General features: G+C 44.9%; 2 protein-coding genes across 2 annotated transcripts; one reads left to right on the top strand and one right to left on the bottom strand.

Annotated features, from left to right (window-relative positions):
* Window positions 1–1,182: 1,182 nt before the first annotated feature.
* On the bottom strand, window positions 1,183–10,233 carry TMEM209 (transmembrane protein 209). Its single transcript, XM_083859722.1, has 15 exons — window positions 10,126–10,233; window positions 9,111–9,250; window positions 8,937–8,995; window positions 8,355–8,486; window positions 7,722–7,960; window positions 7,115–7,319; window positions 6,224–6,399; window positions 5,923–5,994; window positions 5,381–5,477; window positions 4,445–4,570; window positions 3,982–4,079; window positions 3,007–3,121; window positions 2,822–2,919; window positions 2,402–2,475; window positions 1,183–2,296 (listed from the first exon to the last, which is right to left on the bottom strand). Exons 2-15 carry the CDS (start codon window positions 9,245–9,247, stop codon window positions 2,242–2,244), a joined length of 1,683 nt encoding a protein of 560 aa, XP_083715848.1. The 5' UTR covers window positions 9,248–9,250; window positions 10,126–10,233; the 3' UTR covers window positions 1,183–2,241.
* Window positions 10,234–15,103: 4,870 nt separating this feature from the next.
* On the top strand, window positions 15,104–22,497 carry LOC310908077 (carboxypeptidase A2-like; the record flags this gene model as incomplete). Its single annotated transcript, XM_083858741.1, has 11 exons — window positions 15,104–15,271; window positions 16,690–16,771; window positions 17,633–17,767; window positions 18,230–18,325; window positions 18,785–18,883; window positions 19,017–19,118; window positions 20,039–20,149; window positions 20,488–20,578; window positions 21,054–21,253; window positions 21,980–22,064; window positions 22,310–22,497. Exons 1-11 carry the CDS (start codon window positions 15,207–15,209, stop codon window positions 22,495–22,497), a joined length of 1,254 nt encoding a protein of 417 aa, XP_083714867.1. The 5' UTR covers window positions 15,104–15,206.
* Window positions 22,498–23,985: the final 1,488 nt, after the last annotated feature.

Genomic DNA, 23,985 nt, shown 5'->3' with positions numbered 1-23,985 from the left:
GGGGGTCACAAAGTCTGGGATGTGTGAGGTATTGGGGTGTGTGATGTATTGGGGTACAAAGGACTGAAGGGTGTGATACATTGGGGTACACTGGGACTGGGACATGATTTATTGGGATGTGTGAGCTATTTTGGGGTGTGTGAAGCTTTGGGGTGCACAAGGACTGGGATGAGTGATCTGTTTTGGGGTGTGTGATGTATTGGGGTACCCTGGGACTAGATGTGTGATACATTTGGGTACTCTGGGACTGGGGTGTGATTTATTGGGGTGTGTGATGCTTTGGGGTACACAAGGAGTGTGATGTGTGATCTATTTTGGGGTGTGTGATACTTTGGGGTGCGCAGGGACTGGGATATGTAAACTATTTTGGGATGTGTAATGCTTTTGGGGTGCACAGAGACTGAATGGTATGATACACTGGGTACACTGGGACATGATTTATTGGGATGTGTGATCTGTTTTGGGGTGTGTGATGCTTTGGGATGCACAAGGACTGAGGTGTGTGAGCTATTGGGGTGTGTGATGTATTTTGGGGTACACTGGGACTGGGGTGTGATTTATTGGGGTGTGTGATGCTTTGGGGTACACAAGGAGTGGGATGTGTGAGCTATTTTGGGGTGTGTGATGCTTTTGGGGTGCACAGAGACTGAATGGTATGATACACTGGGTACACTGGGACATGATTTATTGGGATGTGTGATCTGTTTTGGGGTGTGTGATGCTTTGGGATGCACAGGGACTGAGGTGTGTGAGCTATTGGGGTGTGTGATGTATTGGGGTACACTGGGACTGGGGTGTGATTTCTTGGGGTGTGTGATGCTTTGGGGTGCACAAGGACTGGGGTGTGTGAGCTATTTTGGGGTGCACAAGGATCCATCTTTTGTGGGGGCTGCGTGGGAAGAGGCACAGAGGGATACAGGGTCCTGGGGCACCCAAGGGTGGCCTATGGGATGGGCTCTTCCTGAGGATCCCCAGTTTTTGGTGAGAGATTTCTGCACTTCAAGTTTTTGGAACATGAGACTAACAGAGCTCCTGGGGCTGTGCTGTCCTTGAAGGGGGGAATTTTGGGGTAAAATTGGGGAATTTTGGGGTAAAACCCAGCTAAATCTGGGCCTTGAACATTCCTATTTGGTACATGGATGGATGTGGTGATGCTGAACACAAGAAAAAAAACACCCAAAAAAGTGTTTTGATAAAACAAACTCATTTAATGCAAGAACCAAATGAGCCATTTTGTTATCAAGTCCTTGGAAAAACTCTCAGATCCCCCAGGGAAGGGAGACCAAAGTCACCAAAACAAGTCAGTTCCTACCAAAAACAGCAAAGTTCCAAAATTTCCTCTTTCCCTCCCATCAGTAAAAAATGCAGTTCAATGATTCCACATTTATGGTTCTATATACACTTCTAAACCAGAATTTATAACAATTTCTGCCCCTGCCCCTTGGAGAAATTTGACAAACATTGATTGATTTGAAGCAAATCCAAGTGCTTTTACAAAAAAAAAAAAGTACATTCCTAAAAACCTGGGGCTGCGTAGAGCCTGTTTCCCCACCAAGGTGCAGAAAGCTCCCAAATTATCATTAAAAAATGCTGAAGGAAAATTAAATTCAAAAGCAAAGGCAGGGAGGATTTGGTGGCAGTGAAGGAATTTCAGGAGTTCAGAGCTCACAAGGTCCCCTGAGAGGGGAGGCCACGCTGGTTTTGTATCAAACAACAAAAATAAAAATTGAAAATATAAAGTAAAAATTCTTATTTGCTGAACTCAGCAAGACAAACATGGTTTTGTCCTTCATTTTTCAGCTTCAGGAGCATCTTGAGGGGTCAGAAATCACCATTACACCAATAATCAGGGATAAAATTAATCAGTTGTTTTTTTTTTTTTATCATGCAGGAATATATAAAATGAAGCAAAACCGAATCTGAGCTTCCACACTTGGAATTTCTTGGATCCTGAAATTGTCCAAGTTATTTTGTCCTTCCAGTTGCTCCCTCCAGGGAGGTTTGGTTTGGTTTAGTCTGAGATCAGCAAAGCTCAGTTTAAACAGGACTGGGGTGAGGAGCAGGAAGGGGAACTCCAGCCTGGAGCTCATTCACAGGAGCATTTCCACAGGGAAATATTCTGTGTAAAGCCTTGACAAAACCCACGTGGGAATTCCAGGCACTTCCTCCCTCTGTCCACAAAGCTGAGCTTTATTTCTCCTGTTTTGTAGCAAATCCATGTTCAGGTCAGAGTTGTCCTGTTTATTCCCCAAAGATCCACAGCACGTTGACTCCTGATAAACCCAGATTTACACGCCTGCAAAACCCAAAGGGATCAGAATTAGCCATTTTAATTTAAAAAGCTGCTGTTAATTTGATTTTAACACCATTAATTATCACCCCATTCCCATGGGATACCTACCCCAACATCCCAGATTCCTTTGTCTTTATGATGTACAGGAACATCAGCAAAGTGTGGAACATGTTGTTCCTGCCCTGGAGCCACACGAAGAGACAAAGATTTAAACACCAAAACAATTAAAAATCTCAGAATTTCCCTAATTTGGAACTTCCCCTCAATTTAGGGGGGCCTTAAGGGGTGACATCACCCACCAGGGATTGTGATTTGAGGTTTTACAATAAATTGGCAAAAAAATTAATAAGAGGAAACTCCTCCTAAACAGACACCACAGGTAAGATCTTTACAACGTGCTGGGCAAAAACCAAGGTGGAGCAGCCTCTGTGTAAATGGATAAAAAAAAAATGTGTCTAGGATTTAAAAAAACCCCAAATCTGCCCTGGAAATGATTTCTGAGGGCAGGAGGAGAACAAAACCCTGTACCTTGGGCAGGCTGTAGACGTTGCACTCATAAATCAGCTCGTAGTGGGGTGGGTTGATGCTGCTCTGGTAGATGCAAAACACGTTTTCATTGGAAGTATCTGAATTAAAAAGATTAATTTAATTAAAAAACAAGTTTCAGAGGTGATTTCAGAGGTGATCCCAGAGGAAAAGAGCAGCTCCAGTACCTGGTTTATCTGGAGTCTGGATGAAGTGTTGGGAAGTGAAGGTTTTGCCATCGGGATATTTGGGGTGAGGAGGGAGCCTGGAGTCCAGGTAAGTGCAGAAAACGTGCATCAGGATCTGGGCAAACACAACCAAATCTCACTGAAACAGCCCCAAAACCAGCAGATTCCTCCCCCAGGGGTCAATCCCAATCTTTGGTTCCAATTCTGGTTTAACCCCAGGTTTAGGAGCAGATTTGTGCTTAAATCACCCATCTCAGATTTGGCTGAGAACAGCAGGAGATCAAAAACCACCCCAAACCCAGCAAGGAAACTCCTCCTTTTCCCCTCATGAAAATCTGGAAAGGTCTGAGCTGGCCACGAGCCTTAGGAATGCCAAAATTGTGGAATAAAATCTTAGGATGAGCATCCAGAAAACCAGGGGGCAGCCTGAGGGTTGTTTCAACCTTTTTCTGGAGTGTTTTAAATATTTTTTCTGGGTAACATCAGCAGATTATCTGTGATCTGGTGCTTTCTGTGCTCCTTACACCCAACAGGAGCTGTTTGACTGGGAAAATGGAAGAGTTGCTGGAAAAAATGCCACATTTTTTTCTGGGAGATGCACCTTGGAGCTCAGAGCATTGTATTAGCCACAATTAACAAAAATGTGAAATTGTCTATTTGTTTTTTCTTTTACTAATAGCCTTAAATTAATATCAAACCTTCTTTATTTAAATTTATTTAAATTTTTGAGCTGTTCCTGTTTATCAGGACATTCAGAGCTGCTCCATAGCTGGACAATCCCAAATATTTAACCACATTCCCAAGCAGAAAATCAAACCCTGTTTCAAGATTGATTTTCTGCTTCCAGCTATAAAATCTAATGATGCAACAGAAAAGTTCCATTTTCTGATTTTCCCATGTTCCTCAAAGACTTCCTTGGGCTGTTCCCTCCAAACTTTATCCCCAAATCCAAGCCCTGGGATGCAGGAAACTCACAGAGGAGTCAGTGGGAAGATCCGTGTCCCATTTGCGACCCTTGAAATCGCCTCCTCCGTTCCACCTGAAGGAGCTCATGCATCCCCCCTGGGAAAGTTCTGGAATAAAAAACACTGATTTCACTCCCTGGGGGCTGCAAACAAAGAGAGTTTGTGGGGTAGGAAATGGGGAAAAATTCTGAGGGTTGATATGGAAGGTGTTGATAAAAGGAGGGAAGTTACAGGATGAGTTTTGTTCATGGATAATGGAAAAATTAAATCCTTTTGGACTCGGAGGAGGAAGGAGGAAATGATGGGATGGTTTGAGTTTTGGGTTGGAGGAAAATTCAGGGGTCAGGGAGAGTTCCCACTATCCCAGGCTGCTCCAACACAATTCCAGGGATCCAGGGACAGCTCCTCAGGCATCCAAAATTAATAAATTCACTGTAATATGGAAAAGGTTTAGAAATGAGAACAGCACAAACCTCTGATCCTTTCCACCAGATATTCCTGGTTTGGGGTGAGATCCAAGTACTGCACCAGAGCGTTGAGGGTGGGGATGAGGGGAGCCTTCACCAGGGCTGCCTGTTTGAGGCTGCTGATGCTGGCCTCTGCAACAGAGAAACATCCAACACCTCATTGAACAGCCCCAAATTGCAGCTCAGGTATCACAAAGTAGCACAAAATCTTCAATCAGATACAAGGAACCAGCAGGAGAACAAGAGAAACAAAGTGAAAATAAAAGTAGAAGGGTTTTAAAGCGCTTTGTAACAAGTAGCTTTTGAGGAAATGCTCTAAGAAGACCCCAAAAAAGGAGAAGTTAATTAAAAAGTAGCACATTAAATCAACTTCTCAGTTAATTTGAAACAACAGGAGAAGCAACAGAATCCTGACCTGATATGAAAAGCAGAACCTCAGTTTCTACAGAATCCTAACATGACATGAAAAACTGAACCTCAGTTCATCAGGATTTTTAAAATTTAAAACAAACCTTAATTTTAAATTTAAAACTCTTAATTTTAAGAATTTTTAAAAACCCAGTTCTTTGAGGAAAGGGGTGATTTGAAGGAAGAAGTTGGAAAAGCACAGAGCACTGGGAGACAGTGAGATTTTTGGGAGACACTGAGAATTTGCAGCACATCTGTCTTTGAAATGCTTTCTGTCTGATTAATAATCAATTATTATTAGTGATAATTAAAGCTGTAGAATTAAATTTATGGGGGGAAAAAAAGGAGGCATTTAAGAATTTCACCCAAGTGTCCAAACATCGATATTTATAGAAGTGTTATGGAAAATTTTCCCAGGTTAATGAAATGCAGGAGGTGGAACAAAGACAACACCAAAACAGAGCAGAAATGGAACAAAAATATTTCCCAGATCTAAATTATCTAATATTTCCATTCCCAGGCTGCTGGTCCTACCTCCAATCTGCAGCTCTGGACAGCCCATCCTCCTGAGCTGGGTGCTCACAGATTCCATCTCCTCCACGAGGGGCACCAGGATGGTGTCATTGATCCACTGGGAAGAAAAAGGGGAAAATTCAATTTCACAAGCAACAGGAATGTTTAATAAACTCCTCCAATTATCCCCACCGTGACCACAAAGCAGTTTAACAGAAAGGAAATCAAGGAGGGAAATGGTTTAATTTAATTGTTGAGTCAGGCAGAATTTAAGTGAGCTTTTAACAGCTTCTGAAAAGGCAGAAAATTCAATGTATAGGAGTTGGGAAAACACATCTGGATCAGGTAAAGCAATGAGGAAAGGGCATTATGAATCCCAGCCCTAAAGGGATGGATCCAGTCCCTCTCCTGTTTGTTTCAGGATATCAGGGAGATGATAAATCTGTGGGATTTGTGTGTGACAGACCACCCCAACCCTCAGACAGGCACTGCAACCCTTCCCATATCTCAGGACACGGAGGAATCTTCCCAGCCCACTTGGAATTCCTCAGAGAGGGACTCACATTCCTGAATTTGGCTGTCCAGGAGTCCATGTGGTCCAGGAGCTGTCGGTTCATTGTCACCCGTGCCCAAACCTGTGGAAAGGTTTATTAAATCCATATGGGAACCTCACAGAACGCAGAGTTTTTAGGGTCTGGGACAATTCCTGCTGGAGTTTGCTGAATGCTGGAGGATTTCTTTTCCCCACATTCCTGACCCAGCTCAAATCCAAACCTTTGCACAAAGGCACATTTTAAAATTTTTCCCTCGCGACCATTATTTTTCACTCTCGACCATTATTTTTTTTTTCCCTGTGGGATTTACCTCTTCTGCAGCCTGTTTGGAGCTCAGATCAGCTTCATCCTTGTGTGCAGAAGGAGCCTGGGACCTGCAGGCCAGCTGGTACTGGAATTTCCTGAGGATCTGTGCGTGGTCGGCCATGGAGCGACTGTAGTTCCAGAACGTGGGGCTGCTGGAGGGAGAGCTGGAGTCTGAGCTCCCTGAAAGGATTAAATGGTTAAAAATGTGAAATTCAATTATTGCAAAGTAATTCTGGAACAAACAGCACAGGGACAACAGGTCAGTGTTGAGTGAATGCACTGGATTCACTCTGCAGAAAGACCAGAGTCATCCTTATCCTGATTGTTCCAATCCAGGAGAAAAATTTATTTGGTGTAGCTCATCCTCTTTATCCTTATCCTGATTGTCCCAATCCAGGACAAAAATTTATTTGGTGTAGCTCATCCTCTTTATCCTTATCCTGATTGTCCCAATCCAGGACAAAAATTTATTTGGTGTAGCTCATCCTCTTTATCCTTATCCTGATTGTCCCAATCCAGGAGAAAAAATTATTGGATTCAGTCTCTTTATCCTTATCTTGATTGTCCCAATCCAGGACAAAAATTAAGTGGTTTCAGCTCCTTTATCTGGATAAAATCCCCCTCTTATCAAGGTGATCTTATCTCAGTTCATCACAGCCAGTAACTGCTGCAGAGATAACCCATCAGCATTGCCATGCTTAGATCATGTTCCAAGGAATAATTGGAGGAAAAACTGCCTGAAGGAGAAACAAAGGGGCTCTGCCTCACACCCCATTCCTCACTAGGAGCAAGTCCAAGCTCATAAATGCCCTTTTCACTGCTACTTCTCCCATCACAAAAGCTTTTTTTTTAAGATAAAATCAACACCTTTTCCCAGCATTTCCCCCCACTTTACCTAACTGAACTCGGTGCTGTTTCTCCTCCTCGTTCCTCAGGAAGGTGTCCAGGGATTTGACATCTGTGATGCAATCATCCTTGTAGGTGGAATTGTTGTACAGGATGGGGGAGAATCTGTAGTGAGACCTGATCCCTGCACTGTCCACAGCCCCCACACTCATGGAATAGGGAGATCCATTGGGAGAGTGGCTGAAGCTGGAAACCTTGGGGAGAAAACAACAAAAAAATTTAATTTATTTTTTTTATTTACAAAGCTGTGCCCTGAGGATGTGATATATTCACTCTCCTGCCCTCCTCCTGGGGGCTTTTAACCAGCTCAGTTATTAGGAGGATTTGGAGAGAATTATATCAAGGATGAAGTGAGATATCTCAGAAGAGGCTCTTTCCCTGGGACCTTCATCCCAGGTGTTTATTCTTTGAATTTTTTGGGGGAAAAGAGATAGAACAAAGGAAGGAGAGACAATTTATAACCTCCATCTCAGAGTAGACACAGCTGGAGCACAGCTAATGGTGTCAAAGAAGGAACTAAGGGTCATTTTAAGTGGTTAAGAGGGAGAAACCATTTCCCTAGAGAATTAAAACAAAGATGTGCCCTGGTGATTTACCTTGCTGTAGCTGCTGCTGGGTGAGTAGGTGACAGAGGTGCTGTGAGCAGGGCTGGCCCCTGGCAGAGCCTGGAGCTGGGGGCTGTAACCACCCAGGCAGCTCCCAGAGAACTTGGGGCTGGCGCTGGGGGAGCGAGAGGGGCTGTAGCTCAGCACACACTGGCCCTGGATGGGAGGGGATGGGGTCAGGGATAGGACCCTCTTGGCTGCTGCCTCCTTGGGAGGGGTGATCTGTACAGCTGCAAGGGAAAAAACAGCCTGGCTTAGAAATGGGGGTGGTTGTAAATACATTGCTGGGGTGTTTGAAGTGTTTTAGAAAAGCGAAACTCAAAACCCCATCCCTACAGAACTCAGATAAAAGTGAGTGATCCCAAATCAGAATAAACCCCACAGGGAGGTTTCTCTAATATCCCATTAATTCCTCCACCTGTCTTAATCTTCACCACATTAATTTATGCCCCAATTATCTAAAACACAATTAATTTCACCTCAAGTAGCCACAAACTACATCACAACATCCTGACCCTGCACAACCCCAAACAAACCCCAGCTCCTGTCAGAATAAATAACTCACAACTGGAAAAACAACTAAAAAACCATGAAAAAGGATTAAAAAGAAGGTTTATTCCTCACCTGCCTTGCGCAGCCAGCCCATGATCTGCTGGCTGGGGCTGCTGACCAGGCTGGTGGGTGCTGCTGTGTAGGTGAAGTATCTCCAGAAATCAAACAGGGCATTGAGGCTGAACAAGGCTGCCAAGGCAAATTCTGCAAGAAAAACACCACTTCCTGTCATGCTTTGAGCAAAAAATTACATTATTTGCAATACTAAGCTTTGTCTGTTAAAAAAAGGTCATTTTTAGTGCTGCCAGTTTGGGGAGAAATCTCAGATTTCTTCATTTTCTTAGAGAAGAACCATCGGAGGTAATTTTCCTCACTCCTGGGAAATAAATCTCTCTAAAGCCTAAATCTACACATTAAAAAAGACTTCATGTATTAAATAAGTCCTTCCTGCCCTTTTAGCACAGAGAAAAAGCTGTGAGCATTCCTTATCTGCCACTAAAAAAATGGAATTCCAGCAGTTCTCAAAGGGAGGTGGCAGAAAGCAAAACTAAGTTTTGGTTTAAAACTCGAACAGAAAAAAAAACCTGCCTTAAAAACGACTTCCCAGCAATAAAATCAATCCTGAAATTTGATTTAAATGCTGCCACGACTCACCAATGTACCAGAGTGGAAAGCAGCTGATGTTGTAATATGTGCTCAGGAGTTTCCCAGTCCTGAAAAGCAACACAAAGAAGGGAGAATTCAGCAGAAATTCCATCCTGGGGGATATTTAAGGCTCCAGAGAGCAGAATTTTTGCTGGTTTGAGTCAGATGGGAGAATTAACTCACATTTCAGTGTAGATCATGCCTGCTACAGAGATGTTGAGGAGTCCCCAGGCCAGCACCACCTTCCTGCTCTCAGCCTGTTTCCTCATCTTCACTGCCAGGTCGATGAGGGAAGTGTCTGGACTCTTATTTGGTGTCATTGTCTGTGGGAACACAGGGAAAAAAGGCAAAAATCTGTGAATTTTTATTCAGCAAAAAGATTCTCAGCCAGGTTATTGAGGAGCATGTTCATTTTCTCCCTTGTTTTTGAATAATAATATCCTTCAAAAGGAGGGAAAGCTCCCACCTCATCCAGGCAAGTCCAATGTTTTTATCCAAAATTCTCACTTATTTCAGTAGGTAACAGATTATTTTCTGTCATATGAAACCCACAGATTTTATTTCCCCCTTTATGCCCAGTAACAGCTTGTGTGAAGGAAATAAAATCTGTGACAGGCAGGCAGCCCTCACATCTCCCCCCAGACCTCCATCCCTTCCCCAAACTTTGCCTTTTCCCTCCTCCAAACTTCACCTTTCCCCAAACCCAAAGCTCTCCTCTCCCTCAACACAAACCTCTTCGATCCTCGCCACAAACCTCTGATCTCTCTCCCCAAATTTAACCTCTTCCCCTCCTTCCCTGCCCCAAACCTCTGCTCCTCCAAATCCACAAACCTCCTTTCTCTCCCTTCTCACGTTTCATCTCCCCAAACCTCCTTTCTCCCCCTCCTCAAACCTCCCTTCTCCTCCTCCTCAAATCTCTCTGATCACTCTCCAGAAACCTCCCTTTTTATCCTCCCCAAACCTCTCTGATCTCCCTCCCCAAACCTCCCTTTTCATTCTCCTCAAACCTCTCTGATCTCCCTCCCCAAACCTCCCTTTTCCCCCTACTCAAACCTCTCTGATCTCCCTCCCCAAACCTCTCCGGTTCCCCACCCCAAACCTCCCTTCTCCACTCCAAATCTCACCGCTCCCCCTCCCCAAACCTCACCGTCCTCCTCCCAAACCTCGTCTCTCCTCCTCTACCCACATTTCACCTCACTTTTACCCAGATCTTTGCTGTTCTCCCTCAGCCCGGGCAGTTTTTCCCCCCTTTTCCCGCCCGGTGGTTTTGGGCTCCCCTCACGCCGCCGCGGCCTCGCGCTCTCTGCGCCTGCGCGGGCGCTCGCGCCGCGTCACGGACGGCGACGGGGGCGTGGCCAAGGAAGGGGCGGGACCACGGAAGGGGCTGAGCCAATGAAAGGGCGTGGCCAAGGAAAGGGGGCGTGCCCAATGACGGGGCTGGGCCAATGAAGGAGGCGGGGTCAATGAAGGGGGCGTGGCCAAGAGGCGCAGGTTTTGGCGGGAAGGGCGTGAGGGAGCCGCCATATTGGGGAGGGCGAGGAGCCCTCACGAGGACACATTTCCCTCTTTTATTTTATATATATATTTAAACTTATCTTTATAGCTAAATTCTCTAATTAATGTCGCTATAAATACATATTACATTATTGGCTTTTTGCAAATATTAAGATAAATACTGTATATATAATGTTAAAATTACTCTATGAATATATTCATTCCTGCCATTAACAAGACTTAAAAATAATAGGGAGAGAACTGTTATAAATGTATATTATAAAGCTGGCTTTTCTCAAAATGTGTGCTATATGATTAATAACGTTGTGGTAAAGATAAAAGTGTTTTTAATTCGCTATTAGTAAAGAAAATTAAACATTGTGGTAGTAGTTTATATAAATCTGCTTAAACTGTCTGTTTAGTCAGAATAACATCCAATAAACGTATAAAAAACCCTCTGCTATTAATATACCAACTATCAGCATCTACCATCTAAAAAAGTATAAACCATAGGCCAAACTACAAGTAATAATAAAAAAAGACAAAAAACAGGCATAAGCTAAAAAAAGCCCAAAAAAAGCCATACAAAATAATTCCTAGAATATAAAACCTGATTTATTAAAAGGTATAAATATGTGTAAAAGTCTATAAATGTGCAACAAGACAATATAATAAAAAAGTATTTTAAAATCTCCAAAAATAATAAGTCTGATTTTAACTAAATGTCAAACACTCAGTTGTTTTACCCTTTGTTTTGTCTCCTATTATCTTTCTACTAAACCTTTTAATTTTAACCAAAAAAATTAAACCTCATTTTTTCACATTGTGAAAAGCAAATTGGTGTTCTTTGGTCCTAAACACTTAATAATAATAATAATAATAATAATAATAATAATAACATTATTATTATTATTATTTCCTCACTTTTTATCCTGCTCTAATCCAAATTATTTATCTTTTGTTACTTTAATATTTTTGTTATCTTATCCATTACTAAGACATGGAATCTCCAACCTTTCAAGCCTTAATTTCCTCTAATTTTGTGGTTTCTCAAATATCCTTGAAATGCCATAAATTTAAAATCTCACATGCCCAAAGTTTTCAAATCCTTTGGGTCTGTTCGTTGAAATTTGCCAGGGTTAGATTTAACAAATTTAAATAGATGATTTAATGATATATAATAATATAAATAAATAATAATATAAATAATAATATAAATAATAATATAAATAATATAAATAAATAATATAAATAATATAAATAAATAATATAAATAATAATATAAATGTCTGTGGAGAGAAGCTTGACTAGTGCTGTTTAAAAGGGCTGCTGCTCATAATTAAAATGAGCAATTAAAAAACGAGTTAGGAAAGTTTATATAATTTCCAACACTTCAAATTTTTGTACAGGTTTAACTTCATATTTCTGCTCCAAAATGCTGTAAAATTGAAAGGTTTGTGTGAGTGAGGATAACAATCCAAATTTGAAGGTTCTGGTTTCCTAATTTAAGGAAAACTGAGTTGGAAATACGTGGCCAGGGGTGATTACACTGACAAAAAGCTTCCAGAAGCATCAAAAAATATCAATTCTGCTTCTAAAATTAATTCTAAGTGGTAAAGCACATACTGAAATCTTTACTTATTTTTTATCCTGGATCTAGAGACAGTCCATTATTTACAGAAATAATAACTCACCCATCAATAATCCAAAATAAATTGGCTTTATAGCAAATTAACTCTGATTATCCATGAGATGAGTTGCCCTTTGCCACGTCAGTGAAATATTTCTCTCCAAAAATGAAAAGTTTTTGGGATTTTTTTTTTTCCCTAAAAATGACAAAAGGGGTGACAACACTGGACTTTGGTTTGCATCATTCGAGGCAGCAACAACAAATGGTCTGGATTTTACAAAAATGGACTGACCATATTGAAATATAACGATTTTTGAGATTTTTCTAGTTGTTGGTGGGGAATTGTGTCCATTGTGGCCTCTCTCAGTGACAGCACAGGGGAAAATTTGTCCAAATAAAGGGATTTTAGGTTTTGCTTGGCTGAGATTGATTTAATCTGTCACTCTCTGGGGTGTCACCAGGATGTCCCTGAGTCACTGGGTGACACCACAACCTCTCCAGGGCACTGCCCACACACCCTCCACCCTCCCCAGGTTCTGGGAGCTGCATTTCACTGAGCACAATTTGTTTTTTGGGGTTTGTTTGAGCTGCAGTGGGTTCAGGGGAGGATTTGGAGCTGAGCTTGGTGCCAATCCTGCCTGTGGAGTTCTCTGAGGACCTGGACCTGGTCAGTGCCACCAGAATTGCTCTTGGTTGGATCTTCTGGGGCTCTGCTGCTTGTGGTGAGGTCCCTTCTCCTCCCACCTCTGCCTTGAGTCCCTTCTCCTCCCACCTTTGCTTTGCTGTGTCACCTTTGCCTTTCCTGCTGCTGCTGCTCTTCTTTTTGGACCTTGGGATCAGCACTGAGGGTGTTTTCAGCCTCTTCCAGTCCCAGGATGGTTTGGGTGGGGAGGGACCTCAAACTCATCCAGTTCCAACCCTTTCACTGTCCCAGGCTGCTCCAAATCCCAGTGTCCAGCCTGGCCTTGGACATTCCAGGGATTCTCTGGCAATCCCAGCCCAGGCAGGAATTCCCAATTCCCAATCTCCCATCCAGCCCTGCCCTGTGGCAGTGGGAAGCCACTCCCTGTGTCCTGTCCCTGTCCCCAGTCCCTCTGCAGCTCTCCTGGAGCCCCTTTAGGCCCTGGAATGTTCTGGAAGCTCTCCCTGGATCCTTCCCTTCTCCAGGCTGGCAATTCCCAGCTCTCCCAGCCTGACATTGGATCCATCTCCTCTCCAAGAAATCAATGCACTGAGGGGCTTCACTTGGAATCTCAGGAATCCATGAAGGGTCTCCCTTCCCTTTCCCTCTCTTTTCTCTCCCCATTTCCCATCCAAACCCCTCGGGATGGATTCTGAGTGTCCCAAATCCCAGAATCTCAGGAGCAGTTTGGGTGGGAAGGGACCTCAGAGCTCATTCCAGGGACAATTCCATCATCCCAGGGAGCTCCAATCCTTCCTTGGACATTCCAGGGATTCTCTGGCAATTCCAGCCCAGGCAGGAATTCCCAATTCCCAATCTCCCATCCAGCCCTGCCCTGTGGCAGTGGGAAGCCATTCCCTGTGTCCTGTCCCTGTCCCCAGTCCCTCTGCAGCTCTCCTGGAGCCCCTTTAGGCCCTGGAATGTTCTGGGAGCTCTCCCTGGATCCTTCCCTTCTCCAGGGGAACATTCCCAGCTCTCCCTGGCTCCAGCCCTGGAGCATCTCTGGAGCCTTCTCTGGATTCTCTCCAATTTCATGGATCAGAATTTATCTCCAGAGCCTTTAGGACCCCATGGCTACAGCAGGAGGTCATTGCTGGGGCCCTGCAGCTCCTCCAGGGGATGAGGAGCGAGCCCAAGGCTTGGATTTGGATGCAGCTCCTGAAATGCAGTGGGTGGAGGCCCCAGAGGACGCTGATCAGGGCACTCACAGCTCCTTGGGATACTTTGGATCCCAGTCAGGTTTGGCAGGGTCTCTTAGTAGCCCTTAAATCCCTGTGGGATGGAGGATGAGTAATGAAACAAGCTCCAACTTTGCCCCAGATTAAATCCCTCCTTCCTGTTTTCAAAGGGTGACCCGTGGTGGGTGGTGTGGACAGGCAGCTCATTCCTTATGGAATATTGGGGGTCTGGGAGCTACAGGTGGGATTTGACTTCCAGCAGAGCTCCAGGAGCAGGAAATTCCTGTGCTGGTTCCTGTCTCTGGGGTACATTTCTGTTATTTGCTTTAAGCCGAGGGAGTGGAGATGTTTTTTCTGCAGGGGCTGGGTTTGGTTAAAGCTCAGAGAGCTGAGCAGGTTCTCCTGGTGCCCCCAAGACACAGCAGGTACAGGATGAGTCAATCCTACACACCAAACCGGGACTAATCCCTGCCCGGGGCTCCCTTTGTTCCCAAAATATGAGACAAAGGATTTGCTTGGAAGTGTGAACACAAAAGGAGGAGTAGGGTGGGAGTGGAGGTGAGAGGAGACTCCTCAGGGAGGTGCTGAGTGATAAAACCGAGATCTTTATCCAAAATTTCATCAGGGAATTGTCAGGGAATTCCTTTCTTGTCAGGGAATTCCTTTCCTCTCCTGAAGTGGATGGAGCAGCTGAACATCTCCCCTGTGTCTTGTCCCCAGGTGTGACAGCAGAGTCAGCACCTTGCTGCCCCTCAGAAACCTTTTTATTTGGATAAACAATTAAAAAAAAAAATATATTTATCCGGCAGCCCTGTGATCCAACCTGCACACAGCTGGGTGTTCCCATGGGAGATTATTCCCCAAGCTCAGGCTTTGCCCTCCCACATGGACAACAAACATCCTTTGGAACAAAAGGAATGGACAAACTCAAAATCCCCAGGACCAAGAGGGGGCTGGCAGAGCTCCTGCCCCCCTGTGATTGTTTGGGATGAGCTCAGTCTCTCCCTGTTTTCCTCTGCCCTGAAAAATATGTTAAAGGACACTCACATTTTTGTGGTCGGAGCTTTGGGACCCGACTCCTCCCCTCCCTGTTTTGGATGTGTCAGTGGAAAATATATTTATTTTTTTGGAGGTGAAATCGGCCTCCTGCCTGCTGGTTACCTTGAGGTTTCTGATAACTGTGAGAAGCGGATCACATGGAGCGATAGGTTCTATCGGATGTGTTTGATGTGAAAAAATAAAGCTCTGTATAAATTCCCCTCTGCCACCTTGGCCCAGCTGGACTCACGGCAAACATGAAGCTGATTTGGATCTTCGGTGCCCTCATTGGGGTTTCCCTGTGCCTGGAAACCTTCGTTGGGTGAGTGACACTTTCCAGGAAAAACTTTCATTTAGGGCTGGTGTATCTTGTTGTTTTTCAGCTTCACCAAATTTGCTGCTCCGGGCACATTTTTGGGGTTTTTGTGACTGATTGTTCTTGTCGCTCTGGTGTTTGAGGGAACTTTTCTTTACTTTCTTTTGGGTTTTCTAAGGAGTTGAGATCCTCAATTCCTGCTCATCCAAGGCTTGGTTTTGGCTTGAGCTGGACCTCAAAAGCAGAGCTGAAAGACCAGAAAGTTCACCACTTTCCCCTTTTTTCTCTCCCAAATTTCTTATTTCTCTTTCTTCCTCTTCTTCCCACCTTTCAAAACATTTCAAATCCTGATCTCCAACCATTACATTCTAAAGGTTTGTCTTTGTGTTGCATTGCAAAAATGCAGTGGGGTATTATTATTATTATTATTATTATTATTATTATTATTATTATTATCCCGTGGGGTATTTCCTCACAGACCATGGAAAAGCCTTAATAATTAAAGATTATAAAATCCTACTGAATAAATCTTGATGTGCAGTAAGAGAGAATTAGATTCCAGTTGAGTAAATCTGTGTATGAAGGTTTAAGGAATAATAATAATAATAATAATAATAATAATAATAATAATATTGTTCCAAAACTCAGGGATTTCTAAAGCCAGGAGGGGCTATTTTAACTGAATTCTGGTGAGTCCATTCCTCAGCAGCTCTGGTTAATTCAGGGCACAATCCAAACCTGAGATAAAGTTTATGGTGATGGAGAATTGCAATAATAAGTTATTAACGTGGGAAAAGTGTTTTCAGGGATTATTTAACTCTATTGAAATCCCTCTGCTGGGCAGGGAGAGGATCCTTCTGGTGTAAACCTGGTGTAAACCTGGTGTAATCCTGGCGTAAACCTGGTATAAACGAGTCTCTTCTCTCTGTAAATAAAACACCCACATAACCGAGCTCCGAGACCCTTTTTTACTTAATTTCCACTTTGAAAAAAATTCCCATTTGTGCAGTTCCTGTGTTGAGCTCCCACTATTGGGATTATCAACCCAGCCAGTGGAGTGAGGCAATTCCAGAGGCTGATTCATCCCTCCTGGAATGGTGAGAGCCACCCTGTGCTGGTGTCATCAGCTTCTGACTAAACCGCAGGAAAGTGGAACAAATCCCACATTTAATATTTGCTCCTCGAACTTTTAATCCTTCTCCGACTCGATATTTTTTTTTTTTTCCTACAAGTTGCTGTCAAAAAGTAAATGGATGGATTGATCCTGGTGATTTAAAACTCATTGTCTTGGTTTAGGAGGACGGAGAGGGTTTTTGATGGAACTCTTGTGTGACACCAAATTAAAGGAGCGAATAAAGCACAATTAACACTGAAATTAGGGATCAAACCAGTTCACCCGTTCTGAAGACTCTGATTTATTGCAGGCACCAGGTCCTCCGGATCAAGACCAAAAATGAGGAGGAGGTGAAGCAGCTGCAGCTTTTGGAATCGCTGGAACACCTGGAGGTGGGTGACAGTCACAGACACATTTTGGAATATTTGATTCTCCTTCACAACAAGTGAATCTGCATTTTATTTGAATCTGCAGCTCATTTGGAAGGTTCCCATCACCCTGAGGCAGCTGCAACAAATAAATTTACTCTCTCAGCACTTTCAATTTGACCTGTGAGTTCAGGAGGACCAAAATTGATGTTTTTTTTTTTTTCTATTGGGTTTACGGCATATTTGAATTATCTAGATCTTGATCTCAGTCTTGAAAAACTTGTTTTTCCTGTAGGAATGGCAATGTTTTGTCTCTCAGAGTTATGGGAGGAATTTATTAGTTGGTCCATACTGTACTGAAACAGAAAAACACACTGTAAAATTCCAGATGATTCCTGTTCTTATTGACATTGGTGAGCATTTTTAACATCACTTTCTAAAATCGTCGGCTTAAAAAAAATATTATATGAATAATTGAGAAATTAAAATTTAGAAAAGTCCTACCAAAGGACAGGTAAAAGGAAAAATTAAAACAATGGATTTTGTGTTACCTAAGACTGGAATATGGAATTTTCCTTGAAATTATTTCTAGTAAAAGGGAAAATAATAAAATAATCATCGGAGACAACTAAAATTCCTCTTGTTTTTGTGACCAAAGCCTAGAAGTCAATGAAAAATCTGACTCAAGCCCCTTGGTATTTGTTATTTTGTTGAGTTTATCACAAGAACTGGTACAAGGTTGTGGTGAGGCCACAGAGGATGAACATTCCAGGGCTCCTCTCTGCAGGGGACTGAAATCAGAATTTCTCAAACTCTGCAAGAGCTGTTTGCAGGGTGCCTTCCCCAAACCAAATCCATTTTTCCTTCCTTTCTTTCTCTCTGCAGCTGGATTTCTGGATCAACCCCTCTGCTCCTGCCCTGCCCGTGGATGTGAGAATTCCTGCTGCCAGTGTGCAGGCAGTGAAAGCCTTCCTGGAGTCCCAGGGGATTGAATATTCCATCCTGATTGAAGACCTGCAGGTGGGCAATGCCACTGCCATCTCTTTCTCACATCTTTTGGGAACATTGATTTACAATTTGGCCTCTCTCCTGCTTTTCCACACTCTGTTTTTCTGTGGGATCCTTATTTTGGGAGGTTGTGGGTTATTCCTCAAAGACAATCCATGGATTGCTGTTGGTGGTCTCTGAGTAGTGACATCAATAAACTCCACAGGGTTCTTCTGCCAACCCCTGAGGAATTCCACATGGAGTTTTGGCCCCAGACATTTGGGAATCCCAACACTGAAGTTACTTCATCATTCACTAAACTCTGCTGAGAGGGGTTATGGATGAAAATCACCCATTTGTGCACTAATCTGACATTTCCTCGTGAGCAGTAATCCCCAAAAGGGCATCTAAACCATCATTGACTCGCTGCCTTTTCATTTATTTATCTTCTAGCAAGTGAAGCAGACACTTCTCACCATTTGAATGTTATTTTAGGATGTTCTGGATAAAGAAAAGCAAGACATGGCCGAGAGTGCCCAAAGGCAGCGCAGCAGCAGCTTCGACTTCGGTGCTTACCACACTCTGGATGATGTGAGTACCTCAGGGGAAGAGGATTCTGATTTATTTCTGCTCTTTTTCCACTCTGTCTTCAATTCAACATCCTGTATTAGGGTCTAAAATGTCCTTGCAGCTTTTTTTTCTGGCACGTGGGTTTGGTTTTTTTTGCAGTATTAATTTTGTGCTCAGAACCATCAGCCAGGGCTGTGATGATGAAAATTCCATAAAATCTCCTGCAGACTCTGTCAAAACCCATCCTTCAAAAGAAAGAGAAATAAAAGGGTCTTGAATTTGGGAAATAAAGAACTTTTTGCCCAGAAAAGCTGTGGCTTCCCCATTTTTGGGAGTGTCCAAGGCCAGGTTGGAGCAACCTGGGGTAGTAGAAGTGGAATAGGATGGGCTTTCCAACCTGAATCAGCCCACGATTCTCTGGAAAGGAATGGTAGAACACATAAATGTGACATTGAATGTCCTCATGGCCTTTCACTCCAGATCAATGAGGAACTGGACCACCTTGCCTCTGAGTACAGCTTTGTGGAGAAGATCCAGATCGGGGAATCCTACGAGAAGAGACCTCTGTACGTCCTGAAGGTACGACAAATATCGTGGGATATATCCACGGGGGAGGAATAATGACAGATAACACACCCCTAATCTATTATTATGGGATTTCCTTGACTGAGAGGTGTCAGAGAGTTTGAACATCTCCTGTTTGGTTTCCCAGTTCAGCACTGGAGGCTCCGACCGCCCGGCGATCTGGCTCGACGCCGGCATCCATTCCCGCGAGTGGGTCACCCAGGCCAGCGCCCTGTGGATTGCCAACAAGGTTCCTGCAGCTTCAATTCACCTTTTGGCTTGTCTTGGGAGTGTTTCCTGCTGTTTCAGAGGCTGTGACCCCTCTGTGTGTTCAGTTAATTTGCCTCTACCCAAAGCAGTTGGCTCCCCGAAGCTGCCTCGGTCTGGAATTGGAAAATTTTGTGATGTTAGAACAGCAGAGAAAATGTGGTGGTTCAGGTGAAATTAGGGAGAGAGAATGTGGTGGTTCAGGTGAAATTAGGCAGAGAAAATGTGGTGGTTCAGGTGAAATTAGGCAGAGAAAATGTGGTGGTTCAGGTGAAATTAGGCAGAGAAAATATGGTGGTTCAGGTGAAATTGTTACACAAATCACCAAAGGCTTTGAGGTTATTTTTGCTGCTTTGCTCTGCTCACTCAGAAAAATGCAAGTGAGGTTGGTTTTCCTTCCATGAAATGCTCAGAGATCTCCAGCTCTCTATAAATGAGGATTTAAATCCTGCTGGAAATGACTGAACCACCAGAGGAGTCACAGGATGACAGAATAAGCTGAGCTGGAAGGGACCCAGAAGATTGTAGAGTCCAACTCCTGGTTCTGCACAAAACCATCCCCAAGAGCCACCCCATGCCCAAGAGTTCAGTCCAAAATCTCCTGCTCAGTGCAGAATTGAGAATTCCCAACCTGGCTATTCCACCTCAGTCTTAGTGCCAGCCTTGGGACAGGGAGGAAAAAATTTTGTTGTCCTCTTCCATTTTATTCTAAAGATCTCCTGTCTTCAGAATAAAATAATAAAACAGATTCATTGCTTACTCCATGTATAACAAGGAACAGTTACAGCCAGCAGATAATGGATATTCCTTATTTCCCTGCCCCAAAATCCAGCCTTTCCTCTGTCCCAAACAATGAGGGAATGAACATTTGGGAAGGAATGACTCTGCTCTGTCTCTGCCTAGATTGCCTCTGACTATGGGACAGATGATTCCATCACCTCCCTGCTGGACAAGATGGATCTTTTCCTGCTGCCAGTGGCCAACCCTGATGGATTTGTGTACACTCACACCTCGGTGGGTCAGCTGAGCTCAGAGAGATTCCTGGCTCTTCCAGGGAAATAATCAACATGAGGGAGGTGGGCTCTGAAAGTCTTAATGTTGTGAGGGGAGTTATCAAAGAGTTGGGCAGACAAAGATCCTCATTGCTTGTCTAACCCATCCTGATTCCCTATAAATACTCCAGTTTTAGTCAATAAATTTGATTTTTGACCCTTGCCCCACCTTGCCAGTCCAAAATACTCTTGGGATCATGCCTAGGATCAATCCCTCATGGATGGCAGCTCTGCCTGGGGAGCAGTTGTGGTGCCAGCACCCGGATTTGCTCCCTTTTTGAAGCTGTTCTCTTGTTGTAGAACCGCATGTGGAGGAAAACCCGCTCCAAGATTCCCGGCAGCGTCTGCGTGGGAGTTGATCCCAACAGGAACTGGGATGCAGGTTTTGGAGGTAGGGATGAAGCATCTGGATTTCTGGATCCTGTTACACAGAACCAGCAGCTGCCTTTATAAAGGAGATTAATCACTCTGAGCACAGGATGTGGCAGTGTCATGGAATTGCGGAATCATGCAATCGCAGAATGGTTTGGGTTGGAAGGACCCAAAACATTATTTAGTTCCACCCTCTGCCACGAGCAAAGACACCTCCCATTATCCCAGGTTGTTCCAAGCCCCAGCCAACCACAGAACACCCCCAGGAATGTGGGTTCCTGGGTGTCTGGACAACCTGTTCCAGGTTGCATCATCTGAAAGCACATCCCTTGAACATTCACTGAACTCTGTCGCTGCTGTTTGAGCATTTATCAGTGTTTAAAGTGTTTATTGTGGCCTTGCTTTGGCTGCAGGAAAGCCCAGCTTTGTGTGGGTCTGCCCTGAGCTCCCAGGAACCCCACTGCTCACAGATTTATCCCTCCTTGCACCACCAGGTCCTGGAGCCAGTAACAGACCCTGCTCTGACTCCTACCACGGGCCCAGCGCCAACTCCGAGGTGGAAGTGAAATCTGTTGTGGACTTCATCAAGAATCACGGCAACTTCAAGGCCTTCCTGACCCTCCACAGTTATTCCCAGCTCCTGATGTATCCCTATGGATACAAATGCACCAGGCCTGATGATTATGCTGAGCTGGTGAGACAGAAGGATTTGGCTTTATTTACCTTTTTCTCTTCTGTCCAGCTGCTTTTCTGTACTTTCCATACTCCTCCTCAACAACAGCATTGCAGCTGGAGTAATGTCTCTGAGGCAATGTGGATCTCACATCCATAATTCCAATGGAAAAGAAGACCCCTGGAGGTCTCTGCTCCAGCCCTGTGCTAAAAGGGCTTTGGAGTCAGAGCCAATTTCAGTCTGAGTTTGGATTAATTGTTTTGACTTGGTTTGATATTTCTAAACAAGAATTCCACAGCTTTTTTCACAAAGTTTCCCTCATCATTTTTTGTTCTAAAATACCTCAGTGCAGATCCCCTGTGGCAATTTGTTGCCTTTTTCCTCTCCTTCACAAAGAACCCAGCTCTGTTTTCCATCCAACCCCCCCATTAGGGAGTTGAAGTGAGCACAAAGTTGACCTTGGAGTATTGGAAGATCCCAACTTCTTTGGGAATTCCTGGTATCTCTTGAGCCTTCCCTTGACAAGCCAGTGAGAGAAACACTGGATGAAACACTTCCAGACCCTGCTGGAAGTTAATTCACCTGCAGTGAGTTATTTCCAGAATTCCCAGAAATGCTGTGGAATTTGTGGCTGCTGTTGGTGTGACTCATCTCCAAAGCAGTTTGGAGATTTCTGGTGAAATCCCAATGTTTAATCTCAGGAAGTGTGGCTGCTTCCTGACTTTTCCTTCATGTTCTCCCCTCCAGGAATCTCTGGGAAGAGCCGCTGCCAATTCCATCCGCTCCCTCTATGGCACCACCTTCCAAGTGGGCACCATTTGCAAAACCATCTGTGAGTATTTGGGCCACTCAGGGCTTTTAGGGGCTGTGCCAGGACACCAATCCCTGTCCCTCCCTCAGGCTCTGTCCCTTGTGGAAGCCACAACTCTCCTGTGCAGTGACACCACAGGTCACACATCTCACCTGAGTGTTCCCAGCCAAACCTCGCCCTTGTCCCCCAAAATACAAACAGCAGGATGAGAGAACTCCACCATCCCTCTGCTCACCCCTCTGGATCATCTCCCTTTCCCCTTGCAGACCAAGCCAGTGGAGGCAGCATTGACTGGAGCTACGACAACGGGATCAAATATTCCTTTGCCTTTGAGCTGAGGGACACGGGGCGTTACGGGTTCCTGCTGCCTGCCAACCAGATCATCCCAGCTGCCAAGGAGACCTGGCTGGGCCTCAAGAGGATCATGGAGCATGTGAGGGACAAGTCTTCCTGAGAGCTGGGGCTGGCAGTCAGCTCTCTGCAGCACCAGCTCATCAATCCTCTGTGTGCTGTGATGATAAAAATGGCTGAATAAACCCCCCTGTGCTTTCCCCTCGTGGTGTTTGACAAGTGTCCTGTTCCTTGTGTGTGACAAAGCTCTCCCTGCCCACACATCCAGTGCCATGACAGGGACACCTCCCACTGTCCCAGGCTGCTCCAGCCTGGCCTTGGACATTCCAGGGATCCAGGGGCAGCCACAGCTGCTCTGCCAATTCCAGCCCAGGCAGGAATTCCTTCCCAAGATTCCACCCAAATCTCCCCTTTTCCAATCTGAAGCCATTCCCTGTGTCCTGTCCCTCCATTCCTTCCCCAAATTCCAGCTCTCCTGGAGCCCCTTTGGGCCCTGGAATGTTCTGGAAGCTCTCCCTGGATCCTTCCCTTCTCCAGGCTGGCAATTCCCAGCTCTCCCAGCCTGACATTGGATCCATCTCCTCTCCAAGAAATCAATGCACTGAGGGGCTTCACTTGGAATCTCAGGAATCCATGAAGGGTCTCCCTTCCCTTTCCCTCTCTTTTCTCTCCCCATTTCCCATCCAAACCCCTCGGGATGGATTCTGAGTGTCCCAAATCCCAGAATCCCAGGAGCAGTTTGGGTGGGAAGGGACCTCAGAGCTCATTCCAGGGACAATTCCATGATCCCAGGGAGCTCCAATCCTTCCTTGGACATTCCAGGGATTCTCTGGCAATTCCAGCCCAGGCAGGAATTCCCAATTCCCAATCTCCCATCCAGCCCTGCCCTGTGGCAGTGGGAAGCCATTCCCTGTGTCCTGTCCCTGTCCCCAGTCCCTCTGCAGCTCTCCTGGAGCCCCTTTGGGCCCTGGAATGTTCTCCCTGGATCCTTCCCTTCTCCATGCTGAAGGGTCTGGTGCAGAGGCCCTGGTGTTAACCAGCATAATCCAAGCTCTGGAACTGATTAAAGGAATTTAATTTCCCTTAACAAGCCTCAGGACCTTGCCAGACCCCCAACCACTGTCCTCAAATGTACACCCCCATATATTTGGCTGCCCCTACACACTTGGAGGGAAGATGGAGATGGGAGGACACCTCCCCTGATCCAGTGTCCCCGTTGTCCATCCTGCAGATTTCTCGGGGATTAAGAGCAGAGAGCTCAGGAGGCCCTGGGGGATCAGCAATTAGCTGCTGCTGCTGCTGCTGTGGTGATTATCGAGTCTGACAGGTTTATCTTGGTGCCTTGTGATCCCCCCAGCAGCTGGTGAGTTACTCACCCTGGGGAGCCTGGCGGGAGAGCAAACAGCGCTGATGTGGCCGATAAAAGATAAAACCCTGGGGGCTCAGGAGCTGTTGGAAGGGAAAGGTGCTGATGAGGCAGCTGGAAGTACCCTCAGGGAGCTGGATTTGGGATAAAAGGAGATGGTTTGGAAAGCAAACTCTGCTTGGGGCAGCCAGTGGTACCAACGTGGCCCTGACCCATCTATTCACA

The sequence above is a fragment of the Zosterops lateralis genome (genome assembly GCF_965231275.1).
Source record: "Zosterops lateralis genome assembly, chromosome: 4".
NCBI lineage: Eukaryota > Metazoa > Chordata > Aves > Passeriformes > Zosteropidae > Zosterops > Zosterops lateralis.
The sequence above is the reverse complement of the archived record's forward strand: the minus strand, read 5'-3'. Positions and strand labels throughout refer to the sequence as shown.